The following is a 23,322-nucleotide window of genomic DNA, read 5'->3' as shown; positions in this document are numbered from 1 at the left end:
CTCTTCGTTTTCATTACCGGCCTCATTAATTCTGTGACAACGTATCTCCTGCTGCTGTCACGTGAATATCCTGGTGTTAATTAGTACTTAAGCATGCAGAACTGTTTTCCTCACTTCCTCATGTCGAAGCATGCTCCCGCTAGGTGATTTGATTTACTGAATAATTCAACTTTTCACATGAAATGGTCAGTTGCAATTAAATTTAATGAAAATTTAAGGAGAAGGCAACCAGTTTGGGCAGTCAGTATTGCCACAACACGGTTTATTTTGTGTTGTGCAGGCAGTTTGACCAGGTGGTGCTAAATCTGAGGGTAGTTGTCTGAAACAGGTTCTTCCAGTTTTTTTTATTTATTTATTTTTATCCTGCACAAGCAATTTCATTTTGATTATAATAAATAAAAGCATGCAGAGTGGCAGCCAAAGGGAGCTAGTAGTTGTACATCTGTTGCTATCTTAATCCCCTCCATGGTGACGTCACTGCGAACGGCTGCAGGATATAACAGCTGACTATTCTGAGTCTGGAATCGCAATTTGCTTTTCCTAATGTAATTTTCTGCCTTGTTTTGCGTTTTTTAAATTTTGCTTTTTACAAGCGGTGATGCAGAGGACACCACCCATCACTGTTCTCTCTTTGTGTGTGTGTGTGTGTGTGTGTGTGTGTGTGTAGTCTTAACCTTGTCGTAGTGCTGTGGAGTTGCTGTTAATCTCTCCTTTAGTCCAGGAAGTAGGTCAAATGGCACAGTCTGCCGCCACGCCACACAACTCACCCTCTGACAGAACAAAGAGCGGTCCAGAACGCACAAGACGGCATGAGAGAGCCTCGCTTTATCTCTCAAATTGAAGTTTAATTGCAATTTTAACTGTTTTTCATCTTATTACCACGCTTTGCATCTACAAGTGGCTGCTCAGGGACGGCACAATCCAAATTAACTCCGCCGCTCTCTGCTTTTTTTTCTTTTTTTTTTTAATAATTAAAATGAGCAAATCAGATGAAGGCGAGCCAGAGGAGGATTTAAGGAAACAGTTCCCCGATTTTAATTATTGATTAAAAAAGGAAAAAAAGGAGTTGTTTAATCCGTCTTGCTTTATTGTTGGGAAACTTTACGAACTTCCTGCCATCTCTGGGCGTTTTAATTTAGTAAGAGTGACAACGAGGCAGGCTCGGCCCCCTGGGTGTGTAATCCCCTGATCTCCTGAAGATGACACAGTAAGATGCTGTTGTTCTCATGCTCACACCGGCGCAGCCTGATCCCCACGCAGCTCAGGCAGCATCACTTCTTATTTCAGACCATACAAGTTTCTTTTTTTTTCTTTCCCGCTCGTATTGTTTGTCTTTTCCCCCCTGAATGAGGCGGCTGTGTTTAACAGGAGCGAAACGCTGAGGAGTTTTCATCAGTGGCTCATTGTGGCCCCCTTCAGGAACATAAGTACGTTTTCCTGCTTTCTTTCTTGACTTGCATTTCTAGTTATTTATTTGATACAATTTGAGTTTTTAAAATAGACGTCATGCTAAGGAACAGCCTTAAAAATAGTTTAAATTCAATTAGGTGTGTTCAATATTTGGAAAGTGCTTAATTTCTGTAAAATGTCCTTGAAAATGATTCATATTCAAACTGAACAGTTTTGTAATAAAGTGCAATATAATGTTTGATTAACAGCCTAAATTTGGAAAATGTTATTTACAGTTAAAAATAGATATTTTCATAAATCTAAAAAAAGGCATATATTTTTTTGACTGCTTGAAGTTAAATCAGACTAAACTTTTCTTGTTTTACGTCAGACATATTACTAAAATTATTTCTACTCGCTAAATTCGAGAAAATTAACAAGAATATTTTTTTAGAGATTTTTTGTAACTTCCTTTATGTTTCAAATTCAGAAATACTTTATTGATCCGAAAGGGAAATTAAATATTGCTGTAACTCAAAGAGGTATTGCAGATAGATACACGATTTGTTCTGATTGTTTCAATAAATATTTATGGCTTAATAACTTATTTGTCTGTATATTTGAAATAAAAATTGTCTTATGTTTTATACATTAAGCAAAATTGTTATAATTGGAGGATTTTTTGTTAAATTAGTGTTTTGTTCTCAGACCAGTAGGGTGCATGTGAGATATTACAAAACATAAAATGTTGTTATATTTTAGTTTATTTTGTCCTTGCTATGTAGAATACTATAGTAAGACATTAACAGTAATACATGTTATATAATAGTCAGTTAAAACTGTCTTTATAGTTAGTTTATGTTATTTTTATCTCTAAAGTCTGGTGTTGGAAAACTTTTTGAAAAGTGCTTAGCAATGTGTTTAGACCATCAGATCATATATTTAGCTCATTTCAAAGTTTTTTTTCTCTTTTTGTAAATCTTGCTTCATGCTGCTGTTTTGTTTTAGAGTAATTCAGGCATCTTTTGATGAGATGATATTGTTCGATATTGAAGTTGGCACTGATGCAAGAAATAACGTTACAAAGGCTCATTTGGGAAGGCAGCTCGTAAAAATGGAAACGAACGACAGAATTAAGCAAATGCATGCTGGAGTATCAATAATCTACAGAGAGGAATTAAATTAAAAGCTAACGTCGGTCAGAGCCAAAGTGACGTCGCTCTAATGGACTTGTGTGCTAATGCTGAGGCAGACTGTGTGGTACTGGGAGGCAGGGACTGGTTTCCAATATTAGTATCAGTAATCCCAGTATGAAGTCTTTCTACACGTCTGTTAAGCATCCAGCTGCAGGCTGGGCTACTGAGCCAATAAAGAGGCTAATTTACTATTTTAGAGACCTAAAATCTGACCTTACAACTTTGTTTCCAGACTCTCAGACAAGATCAGCACGAATGTTTTGGAAACAGGTATTTTTTACTCCATTTGCATCTGCTGTTCTTAATCTAACAGGGTTTTGAGGAGGAAAAACTCATATTTCTAAACGACTCGGTTCGATTGGGGAACGAAGTTGCAACATCTGTTGCATTTTCAGCTGCTACAGTTTGCTTTCACACTGCATTGTACCGAACTGAACCAAACCTTTTGAGAAACCTGTTCCCCTCCTCGCCTGTGGTGGCGCTGCACCAAGGACTGCTGAAGGAACCAACATGAAAACCTCTGAAGAAGACACTTTCTTCTTCACAAAATGTAGACAAAAGTGGAGTAGCATCAGATTGTTGTAGGATTTCTCTTTTGTCTTTAGTAAAACACTACGAGTCATTTCTCCCAGTAGTGCTGTACTCTCAGGTTTGTTTTGATTGTAATTACCCAGAATGCCCTGCTTTATAGTCCACTTCTGACTTTTGGAATGGTCTCCGGTCCGTTCACATATTTATTCGAACAAATTTCACTTCAACCGAACTGAGACCAAGGTGTTTGCAAATATGTCGCAGTAGTCAGAGCTCTTATTATTAAATTTTTTGATACATTCAAGCAGCACATAAATGTATAAAAATCTGCTAAAATTCCTCAGAAAAGCATGAATTAGGTTTTAAAAAATATTCCATCTACTTCTTTAAATTATAAGCTCATTGAGATGGAAAGAATTGGATGTTTAAAATAAAACTGACTGATTTCTGACAATTTAATAGCTCTCTGAGGACTATAATGTTAAAAAGATCATTTATTTTGCACAACAAAGTGCTACAAAAGACAATAAAAGCATTAACAATAAAAACTCATTTAAAATTCCAGAAGATCTTAAGAATAGGAATATTCTCAGTTCTTTTTTTGAATGAAACGTTTGGATAACATCATTCCTGTAAAATGTAAAATATTTCAGCAGCAGTTTGAATCATTGACGTTTTTCTGATTAAATGGAAAAAAATGAAACCTATTTTGAAAATTAACGATCAAATAAATGGGATATTGTTACACAATGAGAATATCGGGTTGTGCCTCGACTTCGATGAAATTCAGAGTAAACTATAAACCTCTTTTCTCTCTTCATTCATGGAGTTTTTTTGTTCTACGGGTTTCGGCTTCGTTACCACTTTGTTTTACTTTCACCACCCATTCTTTCATAATCGCAGTTGGAATTTTGCAGATGTGCCCTTGGATGATTCAGAGCCAAAGTCGCAGTCTGAAGGCTGGCTGCGCCTTCATCTCCTCCGTGAAAGACGTTTCTAATCGTCTGACTCAGAGATAAGAAACATCATCATTCAACTTATCCTAATGTTCTCCCTGCAGCGTGTCCGCCGGTCCGTCTGTGACCTTTTAGTCAGAACAGGGTTGGTTGTTTTTGCTTTTTGTGTGCGGTTGATCCTGGCAGACAGTCGTAGACAGTTCTTTGTAATTTCCTCTTCAATCCGTTCCTCACCCGTGTTGCAAGGGATCAGAGTGTGTGGCGCCTACAGGGACAGGCGAGGAAGATGAAGATGTCAATAATCCATTCTGTCTCCCCACTGACATGTTATATATATATTTATATATATAACTCCAATGAGGGTGCATGGATAATGATTCCCTGCCTCGCACCATATCAGCTGGAGAGATACTGTGTGTCCTGAGGGAAGGAGAATAATTACACACAAGTTTGTTATCAGATTTTTAATTAGACACAAAGACTTGCAGTTTCAGTTATTTTTTTGGGTTAAATTTGAGTTGCACATAATTAGAGGGGTAAATATATGTTTAGAAATAGGAGGTGCAGGAATTACATGAGAAAACATGAGCAGGAATGCACTTTGCACTGCAGAACAAAATATTATTTTTGGTCTTGTTTTTATAGTGTAATGTTTGATTACATGGGAAATAAAGCAAAACTACCACTGGACCTGTCGCAATAAACAATAAATTAATTAACTGCACGATAAATTGAAATGAGATGCATGATTTATTGTTTTTCTACCAAAAACTGGATGACAAATGTCTTTAATCAAGTGTTTTGGTCTCAACTAGACCTTTTTTTGAAGGACCGTTTCGTTTACAGAGACTTCATAATTCATTTCATTTGTTGTCTCTGCTGTTTTGTTCATTTATTTTGGATATTCAAAATGTCTTCCAGTTCCAGTGTGATCTGGTGATCTACTCAATTCAAAGGCTCTTATGGATTGATATATATATATAATTAGAAAAATTAACTGCAAAGCATGAATGAATCGATATTTTTACCTAAACCGATTGCAGAGCGGGTAACTTGGCAAGTATAAGCCCAGATAACCTAGTGCTAGCCTTAAGTGCACTTATCTAGGCCTATACTTTATTTAACTTTATTTATATGGCACATTTTCAGCAACAAGGCAGTTCAAAGTGCTTTACATGAATTAGAAAGAAATACAAACAAAACAATAAAACCTAAAGAAAAAGTAATAAACTAAAAAGTATGAATGTTGGTTTGTTCTCCATGTTTGATTCTTGTTTATTGTTGCTATAAATATAAAACTAGATGTTGGTTCCAGGTGTTCTGGGTTGCTAAGTAGATAGTACTTTCTAAGTTTGTTCTACAGGTAGGTAAGGAAATTTCATTAATATTTCACAAAAATAGTAAATGAAAATAGTGACTCATCAGTGCTTTGCAGTTAATTTTTCCAATTAACTGCAATCAGATATCTAAGTTATCTGAGCTTATAATTACCAAGTTCTCACTCGACAATCAGTGTAAGTAAAAATATTATGCTAGCAAGTGCTAGCGTTACCTTTCAACTAGGAGTGCACCGATTGCAGTTTTCTGGGTGATCACAGATTGCCGATCTTTTAAAATTTTGGCCAACACCAATTTGTTTTTGTCTGAAATGTTGCTCAATATAGCTAGAAGGTTGAGTTGACAACAGTGGGTCACTATTGTTAATTGTAAACGTGCAGAAAGTCAAACATTTCTCACTGGACAGCAAAAGAGGACAGTGGTTGATTCTTAGACATTTGCCAAGCTAGATAAGATCGGTGGATAAGATTGGCTTCACCGATCTTCCAAAGTTAAGGAGATAGGTGCATCCCTACATTCAACCAACAGCCACAGTGTCCACATGTGCTTCTGTATCAAAGAATATTGATGAGGTTCTGTTTGTGCTTTTGACCCAAACATCAATCACCCTAATATTTAATATAAAATCCTGTAATGTGAAAATCTGTGGAAATGTTTGCGGCAGGAAGCATCCTAATATCAAAGCGCTGGACAAATTTAACTTGTGCTTGTGGAGGTTCTGGCGAGAAACGGACTGCGAGTGCTGGGCTAACCGCTGGCAGAAGCCCAGAGGGCAAACAGCCAGAGCTGATTGCAAAGTAAACACACTTTGTGCTGCAGAGGGAACAGGACAGAGTGATGGAGGAGCTGTCCAGAGTTTGGAGTCTCTTACCTGTGAGAGCTAGCTGCAGTGTGTGAAAACTGTTTCCCGTCTTAAGCGTGTGTGTGTTTGTGTGTGGGTTGCATGCTCAGTGCAGTCCTGCATGTGTCATTGTGGCTGCGAGAGCTGCTCCCAGGACAGCAGTGCATTAATCACAGGTTTTATAGGGTAGCCGGGTGTGACTTCATCCTGCTGGGCACACACACACACACACACACACAGACAGACGTCACATGTGGTCCTCCCGTGGAAGGACGGAGATTTGCCTTTACTTTGGAGCGATTCAGTCTGAAGGAAAGGCAGGATGTGTTTCAAGGTCACGATGGTTGCTCTCCATCTCCAATTTGCAAATTAAAACTACTCCAGTAGCTTAATGGGAAACATAAAAATATTATATATTTCACACTGCATGCCTGTGCTTGCATACAGCTGCGTGGAGATTTGCAGTGTTGAAGTGAAGCAGTGAAGAAAAGATGCTATGTTGTGCATGATGCCTCACCCTCGCCGCTTTCTTCCAGGCCAAGGTCAATGTGAATTAATTATGATGACAGATCGTTGATCATCTAAGTGCTCCATCTTTGCAACGGTGATAGAAACACTTTAAGACTTTCCCAGCGTCTCATTAATATTTGATCCACTTCGTATTGATCTGTTCATTATAAGGAGGCCTTGGTAAATGCTTGCTATTATTACACTAAAGGGCAAAGTTTGGTTTAATAGTGGCTGCCCTGTTGAAAACAAATAAAAAAACCTGACTTTAAATAATGCCATTTTGGCTTAACTTAGTGTCATTTTTACATTTTTGCATCATTTGTCAAAACTTGATTATTTATATTTTGCTGATCTGCAGTTTATCTGAACGCTGAGCTCAGATTGATGACCTTTGATTGGAGAAGAGGGGTTTGATTAACTGATACATCATCCATGCCACAGCCGATTTTATATGTAGCCTCATCGCTCTGATGTTTGACATTGTCTCCTTTATCACAGGTACGACCAGGCAACCCAGAGACGGGGAAATCTCAGGGGTAGACTACAACTTTGTCTCCATTGAGGAGTTTTTCTCCTTGGAAGAGTCCGGAGCGCTGCTCGAGAGTGGGAAATTCAAAGGTTAGGGTAAAAAAATCTGACATTTTCTTTATTGCAACATTTAAAGATTACAGGGATTCAGATCCAAGGAAAATGTTATTTTGCTGAAACCACATTTAAAAAAAATGGAGCAACAGTTAGCCAAAATATAGTTTAACACAAGTGGAAGATATTTATTTTGCAGATTAGATTTCTTCTTTATCAAATTTGCTTGATTTCCTGTTGTATTACACTGCAAATGCAAAATATTACCGAGTTTTGTAGGCCTACACTGCAAAAGTATTACCAAGTATCCTAGTATTTTTGTCTAGTTTCTAGTGTAAATCATAGAAAACTTGAAATAAGACAAAACTAACTTAGAAGTTTTAGCAAGATATAGAGGCTTATTTTAAGTAAATAATTAATATTGATTAAAAAGTGCTTGTTCTATTGGCAGATTTAACTTATAACAAGACATTTTTCCCATGTTGTAAGTTAATTTATCTGCCAATAGAACAAGCACTTTTTCATCAATATTAAGGCATTATTGGCTTAAAACAAGGTCCTATATCTTGCTGAAAAGTCACTTGTAAGTTAGTTTTGCTTTATTTAAATTTTATGAAGATGTTTGCACTAGAACTAGATCAAAAATACTTGGTCATATTTTGTGTTTTTGCAGTGAATAAGTTAAATTTGATACTTAGCAAATACCATAATCATATTTAAAAAAATTTAATTAACCCAAATAACCCTATTTCTCTATATATCAAATGTTGTTGATTGATTATCTGTATAAAATTACCAAATAAACACAATAACAAATGAGATTCACTGAGTCAGCAATTGCCAGCTCCTTAAAATCCATTGGTCGGCATATATTTCTGACATCAGGTGCTGCTCAGCTCATATTTCGGTTCTCCTGTGAGGGTCAGAGCCCTGCCTCTGATTAAAAAACCTCCATACATTACTATCCATAATTTATGAGTTTAATGGGACCAATAAATGTCATCCTCACCTGTCTCACATCTGACATTGACATGCACATTGCTATCAGTGTCAGCAGTATCAGCCGCGCTGTAGCCTCCAGAAGCTGCAGTAAATGGTGACGGCTGGTGACCTTGCTGTTTAGCTCGCTAATCTAATATTTCCCCTCAACCCATTTGTATCCCTATGAGCCAAATGGGAGGGATGTGGGGGTGGTAGGGATAATGCCATTTTGTTTTTAGAGGCGGGAGCAGATGGCTATAACAAAAACAGTGTACCATCCCAGGGGATACATAATGTACGTGGAATACTTCTATGTTCGTCTCAGCTCCAGCAGGTTGATTTCACGACAGACACACTCAAGTTTTCTGCATTTATTCAAACAAAAGAGGAAATCAAAAAATCAGTCCAGCCTCTGCCTCACAGTTACAGACAGCAGCAGAACAAGTGGCAGCTAATTGTGATTGTATAGTGGTATTTAACATAAATTTTCATTATTAATCCACGTAACTAATCTCATTTTTAAAATAAATAGCAATGAATATATATTTTTATTACAGGAAATAAATTCACGCGTGTAAAGACTATCACACAACTGACAACGGAAACTTAACTTTGTACCAAAAATTAAAACATGCCCAACAAAAGAAGAAATGAAGTTGGTGGTTAACCTCAGTCCAACAGCTTTTGCCACTTTGCATTAAATAAAATATAATTTAAAAAAAACCCTAAACAAACTACAGAGCAATTGTTCCCAATGAGTTAGTAGGAGGTAACAACCGTTTAAAAGGTAGTTAGCAACAGTTAGTAGCAGTTAACAGTCGTAAAATTAAACACAGCTAAAATGTATAACATTAATAACGATTAAAAACATATACAAAATGTGGCAAAATTTCTCAGGAAACACTGTATGTGATTAAATTTGTCTAAAACATCTGTTAAAGTATAATACTTGTAAAGAAAACACAAAGCAACAGAAAAAAGGGGGAGGAGCTGTCGGTTACTGGTTGCTATGGTAACCACCAACTGCCAACAGCAGCGCAACAGAATGTAAAACACCGATAAAAATGTCTGGAGAAACAACTACCTTCCTAAACAAAATCAATTCAAAGAAGAAATAAACACATTTAGGAATCATCTGTAATATTGTTAAAATAAAATCTTGTAACATGCGCACACGCTGTATTCTGTAAGTGTGTATAATTGCTTAAGAATACAAAGTGTTGTGGATTCAAACCATTATGTTACGCCAGTTTCTTGTTTCTTAACCAGCTTTCATTTGCAACAATAGTTGATTTGAGGAGTTTTGTCCCAAAAGGATGTATATCAGCCCCGAAATATATATTTTTACAACAGATTCATGTGCTTGTTTTAAAGCGAGGTTTCCTTGTCCTGCCCTTGTTTATTACAGGGAATTACTACGGCACACCTCGTCCTGTTCACATAGGTCCAGAGAGTCCCCCCATCAGCTACCAGGAACACCGTAACCTGCTCAGAAACTTCCGCACACGCAGCAAATCCCTCAGCAACCTGGAAAAGGCTGCAGACGAAGGCAGAAACAGCGAGGACGACTTAGGCAAGTGTTGCAAAGCTAAATTATGCCATAAGTACTACTGTAAAGAATACAGAGGCTGATCAATTCTTCACTTTGCACAACTTGACAAGTCACATTTTATTGTTCAGAGCTCAAAAATATATGAGTACAAAAGATATTGTTTGTTGCAAAGCTCTGCACAGTATCCAGTGTTCCCCTATCTATAGCTCGAGTCTCTGATCCCCAAATTAATCAATCATTAGCACAATTAGTATGCTGAAAAGTCTCGGTGGAGCTGTGGCCTCATTGATTGTTGGATCACCTCCAAAGGAAGGTCGTTTTGTCTTAGGATCCCTAAAACAAACAACGACTAAGCAGATAGGCTAGAATAAAAACTGTGAGCCAAACCATAAAAAATAGTGACATGATGGTCAGAAGCTAGACTTACTGAAATTTATTAAATTCACCTTGCCAAGAAATAAATTCAAATATATTGAGTTTTTGTCATCCAAAGAGCCTTTAGTTATTTTTCATTTGTGACAGAATCAGAAGCTGATTAATCATAAGTGTTGAAACGGATCCAGTTTTATCACTTTAGGAACAAACAGTCAGTACAGAAAAATTTCACTGGGCGTGAAAATCTTGCTTTTAAAACACAAAGAAAGTAAAAGCATGGTTTAAATAATTCATGGACTGCTACTAATGACTCGATAAATACCAGGATAAAGCAGTCCTGTAGTTCCTATACTGCAAAAAACACAAAATTTTACAAAGTATTTTAGTCTAGTTTCTTGTGCAAATATCTTATTAGGCTTGTTTTAAGTCATTAACTTCATTATATTGATTTAATATGTACTGTCTATTAAAAACAACTTGGGAAAACAACTTCAGTCGCACTGCTTAAGACTCCTGTCCCTCACTTTCGATGTCCGTCATGGCGCTTCGAATAATTAAGTGACGTAGTTGCTAAGTGTCAATTCAGGAAGAATAACTTATAAAAACAGACCTTCCTGTAACATTTCTAATATCGCTTTTATTTAGGTGATTTCACTTTAAAAATCGTCACAGGATGCTGCGCGGTCGGTTGCACAAACAGACAAGGATGCAAACCAAACTCGTCATTTTATTTTATAACTTTTAATGAGGAAAGATACGGCGGCGATGGATAGGAGCCGTTAATCGTAATGGGTAGCAGCTGTCCATCACAATGGCTGTCAACCCTCGGTGTAATCGCGGATTTGCAGCGAACACTTTATACGAGGTCAGAAGATTAACGTTCATATACTTTATAAGTAAGTATGATTAGGAAGATGTCAAATATCACATTATGGAGAAGGTAGCCGTTGGTAACCATTGGAGATAATGCCTCACCGTCATGTAGCCTAGCATGCATGGAAAAAATTGGTTAGCATCTCGTCTTTTGTACGTTTTTCAGTCTGATCCGGTGTTCAAGGGGAAACGGTGTTTATGACATAGTGACAAAAATCATGTGGTGTGAATTCAGGAATAGTTGGTAATTTGATCAACACGTCAGGAGGGAGGAGGTACGGGTCGGTTTCTAAGCTAGCGGTTTAAAACTTTTGTAAATGCCGCCATCTATGAGCCCCAACCGGGTGTGTTGCGTTCACAGACAAATTAGCTGGACTGGAACAAATCGAAGCCATGAATAAATTGACAAAAACAACTTTGGAGAACAATTTTAGTTGCTCTGTTCAATACTCTCGATCCCTCACTTCCATTGTGGGTCCTCCAATAATTAAGTGATGTAGTTGCAAACGGTCAATACACCTAAGCACCATGACAGAGAGATGTTTGACTGACCCAAATACCAGGTCATGTCTGCATGTTTGCAGGTAACAGTAGTCACCCCACTGTTGCCAACTCAGTGATTTTCTTGGCACAATTGGCAATATGTCAGACAAAAAAATCGGAAGGTCATGTTTCTTAAAGATCTGTAATTGGCCAGAAAACTTCAATCTGTGCACCACTAATTGCCGTTATATTTCTTAAAAATGGTCTCAAAACAACAATATTATTGTTTATCACAATAACTTCTGGGACAATATATCTTCCGACAAAATTTGTTGTGGTGACAGGCCTAATTATGAGTCAAGAAGAGCACATTGGGTGAAGTAAACAAAAGAAGCAGCATCACAGGGAGGTGGTTTTGGCTGGGAGGGAGGGGAGGTTTGAGGCATTAAGCCAGACTGCTGCAGAAGGAGAAGGAGAGAGGGAGTTGGAGTGGGTGGAGAAAAATGCAGGCAGGCAGACGTCCAGATAATTACAAAGAAAGATAGCGCTCCAAACAGTCAGGTGGGTTCGGCTGGCAGTCGGGACCAGTGGGGGTGAATGCAGGAAGGAGTCTGAAAAGAGAGTCGTCCAACACTCTGACCTCTGCTGAGTCATCTTTTCAAGTGTAACTTTGTGGGTGGATTGCTCGGCGGTACTTGTCATGTGCAGCAGGACTCTGGGTGGCCCCAGTGTCCGAGATCTCGCCGATCTATGTTGGAGCTGAAAGCTGAAGGACAGCTACAAGGACAGTTAAGGGGGAAAAAAATGCTGATTTTCATTCTGCTTGTTGTGTGACATGCATGGCCACACAGTCTTACTCCTCAGTGGGCGGACAGAAGTGGCAGAGATGCTGACTCTCCATGAGTTGTCAGAACAAACATCAATACATTTTGCTTACAGAGAAACTTTGTTTTTTTTGTTGGATATGTAAATGTTTGTGTTTTAACTTTTATCATTATCATTACAGGTGGCTCTGCAGGAGTAAGCATTCCTATTGGCCACCGGTCCCCCGGTCGGCCCCGGGCATCCAGCAGTGGAGGCGAGGGTCATGGCGTAGAGAATGGGATCATCGGCAGCAGAAGAGGTGCCAGAATCAGAGGCATGATGCCCGATCACTGGGAGCAGGCGTTCAGTGACCCTGGAGATTCACTTTACATCGGGTAAGTCTTCACCAAACAACCTGGCAAAGGAAAAGTCTAAACAATATTTATTTATTTTACCTAAAAAACTACTAGTTCCACTTTTAACATGGGAAAAGTTAAATAATCTGCCAGTGGAACTACTACTACTTTTTCATCAATATTGTTTTATCGACTTAAAACAAGCTCCTATATCTTGCTTAAAAATTACATTTGTCTATTTCAAGTGCACTAAGATATTTGTACAAGAAACTTGACCAAAAATACTTGCTAGGATTTTGTGTTTTTGCAGTGTAGCAGATAATTTACATATTGAGAGACATGAGGTGGACAGGTGCAATTAAATGTGTTTGTGTTTTTGTGGTGTAACATTAAAACCTAGAAGATGTTTTGCTGTTCCAAGTTGAAGCATACATAAAAATCTTTAAATCTTTTCTGAATTTCTCCTGATTGTTCTTCCTCATGCGCTTTTCTCTACAGGTATTTTATTGGATTTGGGTCTGAAGGATATAGATTAAAACTGAAGAAGGCTAATTTTTCATTTTATTATCCATTTCTTCCTGCTTAAAGACCAATTTGCAATTAATAAAGAAATTCCAAAAGGTTTTAATATCAAATGTTATGGCACTTTAAAGATGTCATGATGCTTAGGCCTCTAAAAAGGTCAGATTTTGGAAGAGAAACAGGCCCACAGCATCACAGGTCTTCATCCCTACCTAAGAGTAAACATGAGGGCATATTAGTTTTTTGTTTTAGATCTAACTCTCATACAATGTTTGTTGCCAAACAACAACATTTTAGTTTTATTTGAACAATTCACACAGTGTAAATTTGTCATCAGTGACATCTTTTTTATTTATTAGAACCTAATTTATTTTTATTCTAGTTTTAGTTTTAGATGAAATTTTAATGAAATTTACTGTAACTGAATTATAATGTCGCAGCGGAATGGACTTTTAGGTACAACAGGTGTTTGAAAAGAGCTCAAGTCTTTTTGGCTAAACTCACAAGTAACATTTTTGCGTGATAAGTTCATCAAACCTAAGTCATTATTTTGTCCTCCAGCATGAATAAGTGAATTCTGGGGATGATTTTTTTTTTTCAAGGAAGGGGACTAAGTAGGTGAACAATGGATTAGCTAAGAAACCCAAATGTAAACAACTATTATTGAGTCAAATAACACAAATATATAAGAACTAATAAAACTAGAGTTATGTAATCATAGATTTCACATCTAAAATACTGAAAATGTTGGACTATGAAAATCTCCCTTAAATATCTCAACACAGAGATGATAATGCAATGCTAACATAACATGATTAATAATGGAACAATGTGAAAAACACTGAATTAACATGCCCTCCAGTAGTGAACACAGTATTTAGCATGCTATGCAGGAATGTTACATCACAGTTTTTTTAAATAAAGTCTTGTGTATTTTTAAATATATTATATACATGAATTGCCACCCATTTGTTTTTAAAACACACTGAGGCTGCTTTCTTATCACGCTTCCCTTATTTCAATCATTTACCATCAAACTTGAATGCTTAATCCTAACCTTGAACCAGAATAATCACATATTAACCTTCACACCTTCCATCTCTTCAAATTTGTTATAAATGAAATTTGTTTTCCAAATTTATAGCAAGTCCTCTGTAAGTTTGTTCCTACCGGGATATAAAACCACTTTCACACACACCCCTGCACACATCCTGTTGTCTTCCTGGTCATTAGAAACACAGCATCCTTCCTCTCTTCTGGTGCCCTGTGCATCCAGCCGGGTTGATAACCATGGACCATTTGGCTGATCCAATGGAGCCTTGGGTGAATCACGAAGGAAAAGGGAGTGGCTGCATATTAGTGTCTTTTTTTCTCTCAGAAATTCTTAAAACCAAGTAAGTTCAAGTAGTTAGTATTTAGATGTTTTTTTCCCCCATTAGCATTTTAGCCAGCTGTTAGCTACAGTAGAGGTAGTGTTGTTGTCTTTGATTATCGTCTTGCCTTGAATCAAAGTAGTTTTGTTTTGTTTTGGTTTAGCAGCAGTAATGTAGAATGGAAACACATGATTTCACTTAATTATTACAAAATCAGAACACAGATGTATTTGGAATGTAAAAATAAAAGGTAAAACATTATCTAAAATGAAGTTTAGGGGTCTAGGAAGGAAATTATTATTATTTTTTTATGAATAGCTGGAGTATGATTCACTGTAGTTCCACGGAATGAAATGTAGTCAATAACATAATGAAAAATAACAATAATTATATTGTAATTTTGCTATCTGATATCTCTGGATGCTAAAGTTTTGAGTGGGATAGCTGTGGTGCAAACTGAAGGACCTGTTTGTTGATTCTGGTGAAAATGGGTTCTGTTGTCCTCCCCACATGGTGGACTGGTACCACATTATAATTATCATCAATGCAACAAGTTTCCCATATTATCAGTCAAATAATATGCCAGTAGAACTAGTATATTTTCATGAATATTAAGTAATTATTTACTTATAATAAAGTCCGTCTTGCTGAAAAGTTACTTGCAAGTTAATTTTTGTTTTATTACAACAGTACAAAGATATTTGCACTATAAACTAGACCAAAAATACTTGGTAAGATTTTGCATTTTTGCAGTGAAAGCACTAAAATACAAAATGTAATTTGCATAAATGGACAGATGTATTTTTATGACAAGAAACTCGTATTCTTGCATGTGTGTCTTTCGGGTGTTATTTTCTTTATTATCAATTTTTTGAGCTTTTTTCAGTACACGGCCTTTAACCCCAAGTTTCATATATTTGAGTATTTATGCTTTTGTGAGTGCGGTTGGATGGATGTTTCTCTTCTTGCCCAATAACTAATAGAGATTGGCATCAACTAACTCACTCATTCTTTGGTTACCTAGCAACCCACTCACTCTTTGGTAACCTAGCAACAACCTGTGGAGTAACTGCCACAGCAGCAGTTTAAAGTTCCTCCATTTTCTCTCCTCATAACACCTTAAAAAAAGTAAATTGTGGAGTGAAAACTGTGGATAAAACAGGAAAGATCACATCAGTAGCTTGGCAATATTTCAAGTGTTTAAAACCAAAAAAACTAATCAATAATTATCAATATCAATCAATATGAAACATTTATACCGTGGCACGTTTTTCAGCCATATTGTCCAGCCCTTCCTTGTCTTTGACTTAAATTCAAAAATACTTTATTGATCCCAGTTACAAATGAAATATTGTTGTAACTCATATTTATTAAAATTCATTGTGCATTTTTGCCAGGTAAAAACTATTTCTGTCATTTATTCAGTATCACAATTTGACTAAAATTGATGGCTCTTCTTCTGCCCGTTTTTCTACCGAAGGCGCAGCCCGAGGAGGACCAGCTGGCTGGGCCCTCGTCCCTCAAGCAGAGAGACCAACTACAAAAATGAATGTGAGCGTCTTTGTTTCTTCTTTGTTTTCCTTTCCTGCCCCTTCTCTCTCACCATGCAATTATCAGCACATGATCAACATATTTAACAGTTGAACATGCTAAATAAGGCCACAAATTTGTCATGCACGGAAGCCGCAGACACAGCAGGCTTGTTAGAGTCAAATGAGATAGAATGAGCTTTTGGCCGAACAGTGGCATGTAAGTGATTAACGCCTAAAGCTCTGAGCTGCTGGAGAGCGGCCAGACCTGCTGCACAGGCTGGCAGGGTCAACACGGGGAGAACATGTGACTGGCATCCATGTAATCTGCCCGTTTCAAATAAAAACGTCATTCATGATGTCTGTCTGTGATCACAGCAACATTAAAAAAAGGAACAGATTCAAATGCATTCCTGTTCTTCCATCTGCTCAGTCAGGTGTAATGCCCTTTTTATACCAGCAGAAGGCAATATTGCATTCATTTTTATCTGCATGTTAAAGGGATTTTGATGATTTTTATTATCTGTTGCTGTAATATCACACATGTCTAGATAAAGACAACAAGATGAACTAGGGGAATACGCTCAATCTAAAACACATTTCGCAGATTTTTCTGATGTGACGTAACATTTAAAAATAAATAAAAAAATGACCTACATGACTCTGCAGAGCTTGGTAAAGCAAATGGATTATGTTGCCAAATTTAACTTAGCAGACAGTCAGTAATGGATTCTGCTTTTAAAGCAATCTCTCCACCATATGCTTTGGGTTGTGTAGCATTTCGTTAAAAGCCATCTGGCGATTGGTTCGTACTGTTAAACTCCTTTTTTCCTCCCTACTAAAACCCGCCACTTCCAAGCATTTAGTTGTGTATGAAAAACCTTGGACTGTTTCCACTTTTTTTTGTCTCCTGTCTGGTGTGCTTCTCTCATTAATCAATCTTCTGCCTCTTTTTTGTGTTTTTTTCTTTACTTTGTTGATCATCAGGGTTCACGGACCTGCCTGAGGATCTCAGGGGTTTCCCTGTCCATGCACACTTGATCAAGGGCTCCAGAGGGTTTGGTTTCAACATAGTAGGAGGCAGCCGGCCAAGAGAGTTTCTCCAGGTCTACAGCGTGACGGCAAGTGGCCCCTCCACTCTAAAGACAGGTAAAAACTTTAGAAATGAAAATAATCTTATCTATTTAGTTCTGGGTTCCAAATTGAATTTTTTTCAATCACTGTAAAAGAGATTTTTGCTTGTATTTGTAGAACATTTTGACCTGTTTACTACTGAGATCTACAAAAAGCTACCAGCAATTTGAATCCCAGCATGTTTAGTTACAGAAAGACATAGAGCCAAAAAAGAAAAAAAACAAATCATCTTTGCAATACATCGTTTTCCTGGCATCTGCGAAAATCTTGATCTCTCTCTCTTTTACAGCCTATACAAACTGTAGACTTAGACTTTGTATAGGCCGTCAACCTGTCATAGAAAATACAATTTTCTTTAATTCTCTGGCTTTTTTTAATAACTCCTCAGTGAATTTGAACATGGCTAACTTTGAGAGGTTTTTTCAGTCTGTAACATCATACACACTGAAGGGTGTTGTCAGCATGAACTTGCGGTATTTGAGAAATATTGTTTTGTGAAAGCTATTGAATTGGCATATCTGCAGACTAGCTATTATTACTTAAGTCATGGAAATGTTTTGGTGTATTTGAAGTAACAGTAGGGCAGGAAAAACGTATCACGATATTAGGGTTTCATATCAGTCGATATCGATAATTATGATGTGTTGAAATATCTGAAAAACTACCTGCTTTATCCACAAATTGCTTTTGAGATGTTCTAGTCATTTTTTCCTTTCACTCTACGCCGTTTTTTCTTATTCTTAAGCAGTTATGAGGCACAATAGCAAAACCTTAAACTGCTGCTGCACAAGTTACTCAAGAGTTGCTAGGTAACCACAGAATGAGTGAGTTGCTAGGTAACCAGAGCGCGAGTGAGTGAGTTGATTCCAAAAACCTTGTTTAGCTGACGTTGAGCTGCTAAAGTTTTCCTTCTGCCTACATCCCCCAGAATGCTGTGCGGTTCTGGATTTATTGGAATTATTATACATTTAATCAAACGTATTTAGAGTTTATGTGTATCAGGCTGTAATTAAAGTGTTTATACATCTTTTCCTCACCTGCAGCTCCACATCTTTATTTTTTCATACAAGAGAAAGTGTAGATAAAACCGTTTAATCCTGGCGGCTAGTAATCCATAATCTTGCTATCATAACACTTGCAAATACAGTGGCGCACATCCTGTTTACAGACTGTCACGCAAATTCTCCCAGAGGCAGCTATTACCGCTCCAGGAGGCCAGAGCACAGGCTGATCTAGTTCATATCTGTTAAATAGGCTGGTTTAGGCAGATTACTTTTTCGGATTAGTCCACAAGCGCACAGATGAATTTTATAAGCAAACACAGAGACGCGGACAAATGTCTCTGCACTTTGCATGTTCAATGTTGGGCACAAATCAGACTTGGCTATTGATTATTGATTCACTTGAAAAACAACATAGAGCTGTACACAAGACGACAGTTTGGACAAACAGATGAGATCCTTAATGCAGGCATGATATCCAACAGCGGAAATCTGCATCTGGCAACATTTAGTTTGATTTTATGTCAGAAATTTTCAAAATGCGAAGGATCCTGCTGTCAGAAAGTAAAGCACCTCGACCCGGAAGTTCAGCCTAAATGGTTCTGGATGACCAGAGTTGGATAGTAACTAGTTACATTTACTTCAGTAACTTTTTGAAAAAATAATTACTTTTAGGAGTATTTTTACTATCCTATACTTATAACTTTTACTTGAGTAATTTTATCATAAAGTATTGCTACTCTTAAGTAAAATGACACACAGGTGTGTGTCTTACTCACCAGACACACACCTGCATTTTTTGTTAGTTTCATAAGTATTTTATTCAAAGAAATTAATTTTGAAAATACTTTCATTTGCCTGATGTTATATTGTAATTATGTTGTTAATTAGAATAATTTTCTTTTGGGTCCTCAAAATACCAACTTTACACATAATTGTTCATATTGCTCTGTCTGATTATGTAGTTTTTAAATCTTAAATGATTAATATTTTGATCAGTTACTCAGTACTTGAGTAGCCTTTATACAAAACACATTTTTACTCGAGTATTTTATTCGAGTGGATGGCTAATTTTTTACTTTTACTGAAGTGAAAATATGTTGAAGTAGTGATACTCTTACTTGAGTGTAATTTTTGGGCCCTCTACCCAACTCTGTAAAGGACATGCTGGTATGCATTACACATTAACCCATTAGAAGATAGGGTAACGATGACATATCAAAAATTTCCCCAAAATATTGCATAAAATCAAAAAAATGATAATGCCTGTTACATATTAATCTGTGTGTTTTGTTTTGACTTCATCAGCGGACATACTCGTGTACATCAACGATGCTTGTGTGTTGGGAATGTCTCACAAAGAGGCGGTAGAGATGCTCAAATCAGTGCCTGTGGGCCACAGCATAGACATAGAGGTGAGAAGGGGGTATCCAATGCTCTACAACCCGGACGGTCGCCCCAAGCAGCCGTCACCAAGGTTACTGGACGCTGAGGACCACCATGTCACGCCTACCACTACCCAACCACAACCTCTTCACCAGGTACCTCGCCTTTCAACACCTTCACCACAGAGCCAGCTCTTTAACGGCTACCACAGCGACAGAGGCTACGTGGAACACGGCGTGACCCTAGATGCCAATGGAAATGCCACATCTTACGCATCCAGACTGCCTCCGCCGTACAGACGCTCCAGTGTGAGCAACGCTGCGCCGTTCTCCCCAGTTCGGCCACCGCGGTCACACAGGAGCTTAGCCAGGCTGCAGTTGCTGGACCCGACGCTAGCCAGCCAGAGCGACAGCGAGGTTGTTTCTGCGGTTGGTTCACACAGGTAAGAACCCGAACTTAACCTTTTCAGACGCAGAGATCCAAGTACAAGTGCATCCAAGTACAAATGCTTTACTTGAGTTTTTTTATATTCTGGAGGCAGTAATTTATCTAATCTGACTCATAATAAAGAGATAATCCCGGTGTTACCATGAACAGGAGCGCAGAAAACCAGAACATTTATGTATAATTTTATCTTTAGCTAGGCTACATTCAACTAACTTGATGTTGTTTTAAGCTAGGCAACATTCAGCTAACTTGATGTTTTTTTTAAGCTAGGCTACATTCAACTAACTTGATGTTGTTTTAAGCTAGGCTACATTCAACTAACTTGATGTTTTTTAAGCTAGGCTACATTCAGCTAACTTGATGTTTTTTTAAGCTAGGCTACATTCAACTAACTTGATGTTTTTTTAAGTTAGGCTACATTCAGCTAACTTGATGTTTTTTTAAGCTAGGCTACATTCAACTAACTTGATGTTTTTTTAAGTTAGGCTACATTCAACTAACTTGATGTTTTTTAAGCTAGGCTACATTCAGCTAACTTGATGTTTTTTAAGCTAGGCTATATTCAACTAACTTCATGTATTTTTTTTTATTTTTATTTGTTTGTTTTTTGGCCCATTATTCAGTTAATTGCATTTTTCCTACATGCAAAACACAAAACAAAGCCGGAACCTTTGTTTTGTGTTTCTGGTATTCCTGTAAAACTGACACACAAGTGACACCTGCAAACGTCAGTGATGGCCGATAGCGAGAGTGAATTCATCTCATGTAGTTAATAATTCTGTGAAGTGGGAGAGAGGGTTGCTGCAGTGGCGCAGGGGTAAAGCACAACCCACATATGGAGGTCTTAGTCACAGGTTTGAGTCCCAGACTGATGACCTTTGCTTGCTGCATGTCTTCCTCATTCTCTCATTACGCACTTTCCTGTCTGTCCTCTCTCAAATAAAGGCCACTAGAGCCAATAAAACCTTAAAAAGAATTTGGAGAAAGAGGAAGGTCAAGGACTCAATCAAACTAGTTTATTGTAAGTTACATGAACAGTTAGTTTTTGTGAGTTGTACTACCTGATTTTGTACTGCAATTCAGTGTTGACTTTGCCTCCTTCTCTTCCTCCTCAGGGCGTCAATGATACGAAATCACAACAATAACTCCCTTACGACACCGCAGCATCATTTACGTTATGGAACGTCGAAGTCATCCGAAAGCGACTTATCCACCTGCACCGTGCCGGGGACCAGGCTGCCGCTCCCCGAGTCACCGCGGAGGCCGTCGTCTTCCTCTGGCGGGCCCCGCAGCGCTTACTCCTACCTTTTCAGACCACAGACCTCCCATCTCAGACCACCGCTCACCAGAGAAAGCCCCCTTCACCACGGCGTCAATGGTTTCCATGGCAACACCAGCCCCACCGCCAGCCCCAGCAGCGTTTCCTCTCCTGGCGCGATGAGTGTGGGCAGTGGGTTTTGGGGATTCACCGGAGGGGAACTTGTTCCAGTGGCCTTGGCGCAAGCCGAAGGAGACAGGGGCCTCGGGTTCAGTCTGATGGCTGGTGGTTCTGGAGGCAGGTTGACTGTGGTGGAGAGAGTCTTTGACAGAAAGCAGTGCAACTCCCTGCAGCCAGGGGACGCTGTTGTCAAGATCAATGGAGCTGATGTCCAGAGTCTCAGCCTCATTCAGGTAATAAATAAAACAGTCAACCTAGATTATTTTAACAAGCGCTGGACAATATGGCTGAAAAATGTATCGCAACATCAGGGTTTCATATCAGTCGATAGTAATAATTATGTATCCAGTTTCTGCTTTAAATGTCTGAAATGATGCCAAACTGGTGGTGTGACCACAGTTCCAACTCCTCAACGACATTTTTTTTATTTTTAAGCAGTTATGAGGCACAGTGAATCTGAAACTGCTACTTCGCAAGTTACTCAACAGGCTGTTGCTAGGTAACCGAAGTTGGGGGAACTTGAAACTGCTTGCTCCCCAGCATGTTGTTGCTAGGTAACCAAAGAGGGAGGGAGTTAGTTGATTCCACCACACTGGAAAAACACAAAATATAGTATTTTGATGTAGTTTCTAGTACAAATATCTTTGTACAGTTGGAATAAGACAAAACTAACGTACAAGTAACTTTTCAACAAGAAATAGGAGCTTGTTTTAAGTCAATAATTCAATAATATTAATGAAGAAGTGCTAGTTCTCCTGGCAGATTAATTCATTTATAACATGGAAAAAATGTCTTGTTATAAGTTAAATAAACTTTCCCTGGAACTTTTTCGTCAGTATTTAGAATTATTGACTTAAAACAAGCTCCTACTTCTTGTTTAAAAGTTACTTGTAAGTTAGTTTTGTCTCATTTCAACTGTTAAAAGACATTTGTACTAGAAACTACACCAAAAGTACTTTGTAAAATGTTGTGTTTTTGCAGTTCAGCCATGCTTATCTGGCAGAACTAGAGAGAGTAACTATTGAAGATTCTATCAAACCTATAATCTGTTGATATTGATCATATGTCGATCACAATATATTTTTATTGATTTATTGTCCAGCCCTAACTTTAACTCTTGAAGCTTTGCTTAATAATGTGTTTCAGTTTGACTCCAAAAAATAACCCCAACGTTTCCTCTTTTATAGATTCAAACAATCCTGCAGGAACACACAAAACAGGGAGAAGTTATTCTGCTGGTTTACAGAGGAGGTAAAATACTCTCAACCCATTTGGAGTCAGTAGCTGCATTTCCATTACAAATGTGATTAGAAGTTTGTCATTATTCCACCAGTGACAAAAAACACAATTTTGCTTACAGAGACTTCATATTTCATTTTATTTGTTGTTGTTTTATTTATTTTGGATATTTAAAATGTCTTTGAGTTCCAGTGTTAAATGATCATTAGAATTTAAAGTTTATTGATCTTTGAGAATGCGTTCAATACTACTGCATATCTTGAAAATAGTCTCAAAACAACAGTTTTATTGTTTATTGCAGGGGTGTTGAAAGTGCGGCCCCAGGGCCTTTTGTGGCCCTTGGATTAATTTTGTGACTGCAATTCAAGAATGGGACAAATTTGGCCTTGCAACATTTTTTGTAAATTTTTTAGGATTATATTTTCTATGGCAAGTTTATATCTTCTTAAACGTACAACACAAATAATTTTTCTTGAGTTAGCCTTT

The 23,322-nt window shown here is 37.8% G+C and overlaps 1 protein-coding gene across 5 annotated transcripts in view; it reads left to right on the top strand.

Annotated features, from left to right (window-relative positions):
- magixb (MAGI family member, X-linked b) overlaps window positions 1-23,322 on the top strand; it is a 69,823-nt gene that overhangs the window by 32,199 nt on the left and 14,302 nt on the right. For all 5 annotated transcript variants that reach the window (XM_032546115.1, XM_032546041.1, XM_032545964.1 and 2 more), the window contains exons 4-11: window positions 7,260-7,379; window positions 9,733-9,897; window positions 12,614-12,806; window positions 16,143-16,213; window positions 17,179-17,340; window positions 19,635-20,154; window positions 21,275-21,830; window positions 22,785-22,848. In XM_032546115.1, coding sequence (XP_032402006.1) covers window positions 7,260-7,379; window positions 9,733-9,897; window positions 12,614-12,806; window positions 16,143-16,213; window positions 17,179-17,340; window positions 19,635-20,154; window positions 21,275-21,830; window positions 22,785-22,848 — 1,851 coding nt within the window. The remainder of the gene's footprint in view (window positions 1-7,259; window positions 7,380-9,732; window positions 9,898-12,613; window positions 12,807-16,142; window positions 16,214-17,178; window positions 17,341-19,634; window positions 20,155-21,274; window positions 21,831-22,784; window positions 22,849-23,322) is intronic.

Source organism: Xiphophorus hellerii, chromosome 1 (assembly GCF_003331165.1).
Source record: "Xiphophorus hellerii strain 12219 chromosome 1, Xiphophorus_hellerii-4.1, whole genome shotgun sequence".
Lineage (NCBI taxonomy): Eukaryota > Metazoa > Chordata > Actinopteri > Cyprinodontiformes > Poeciliidae > Xiphophorus > Xiphophorus hellerii.
This window is presented reverse-complemented; position numbering and strand designations above follow the sequence as displayed.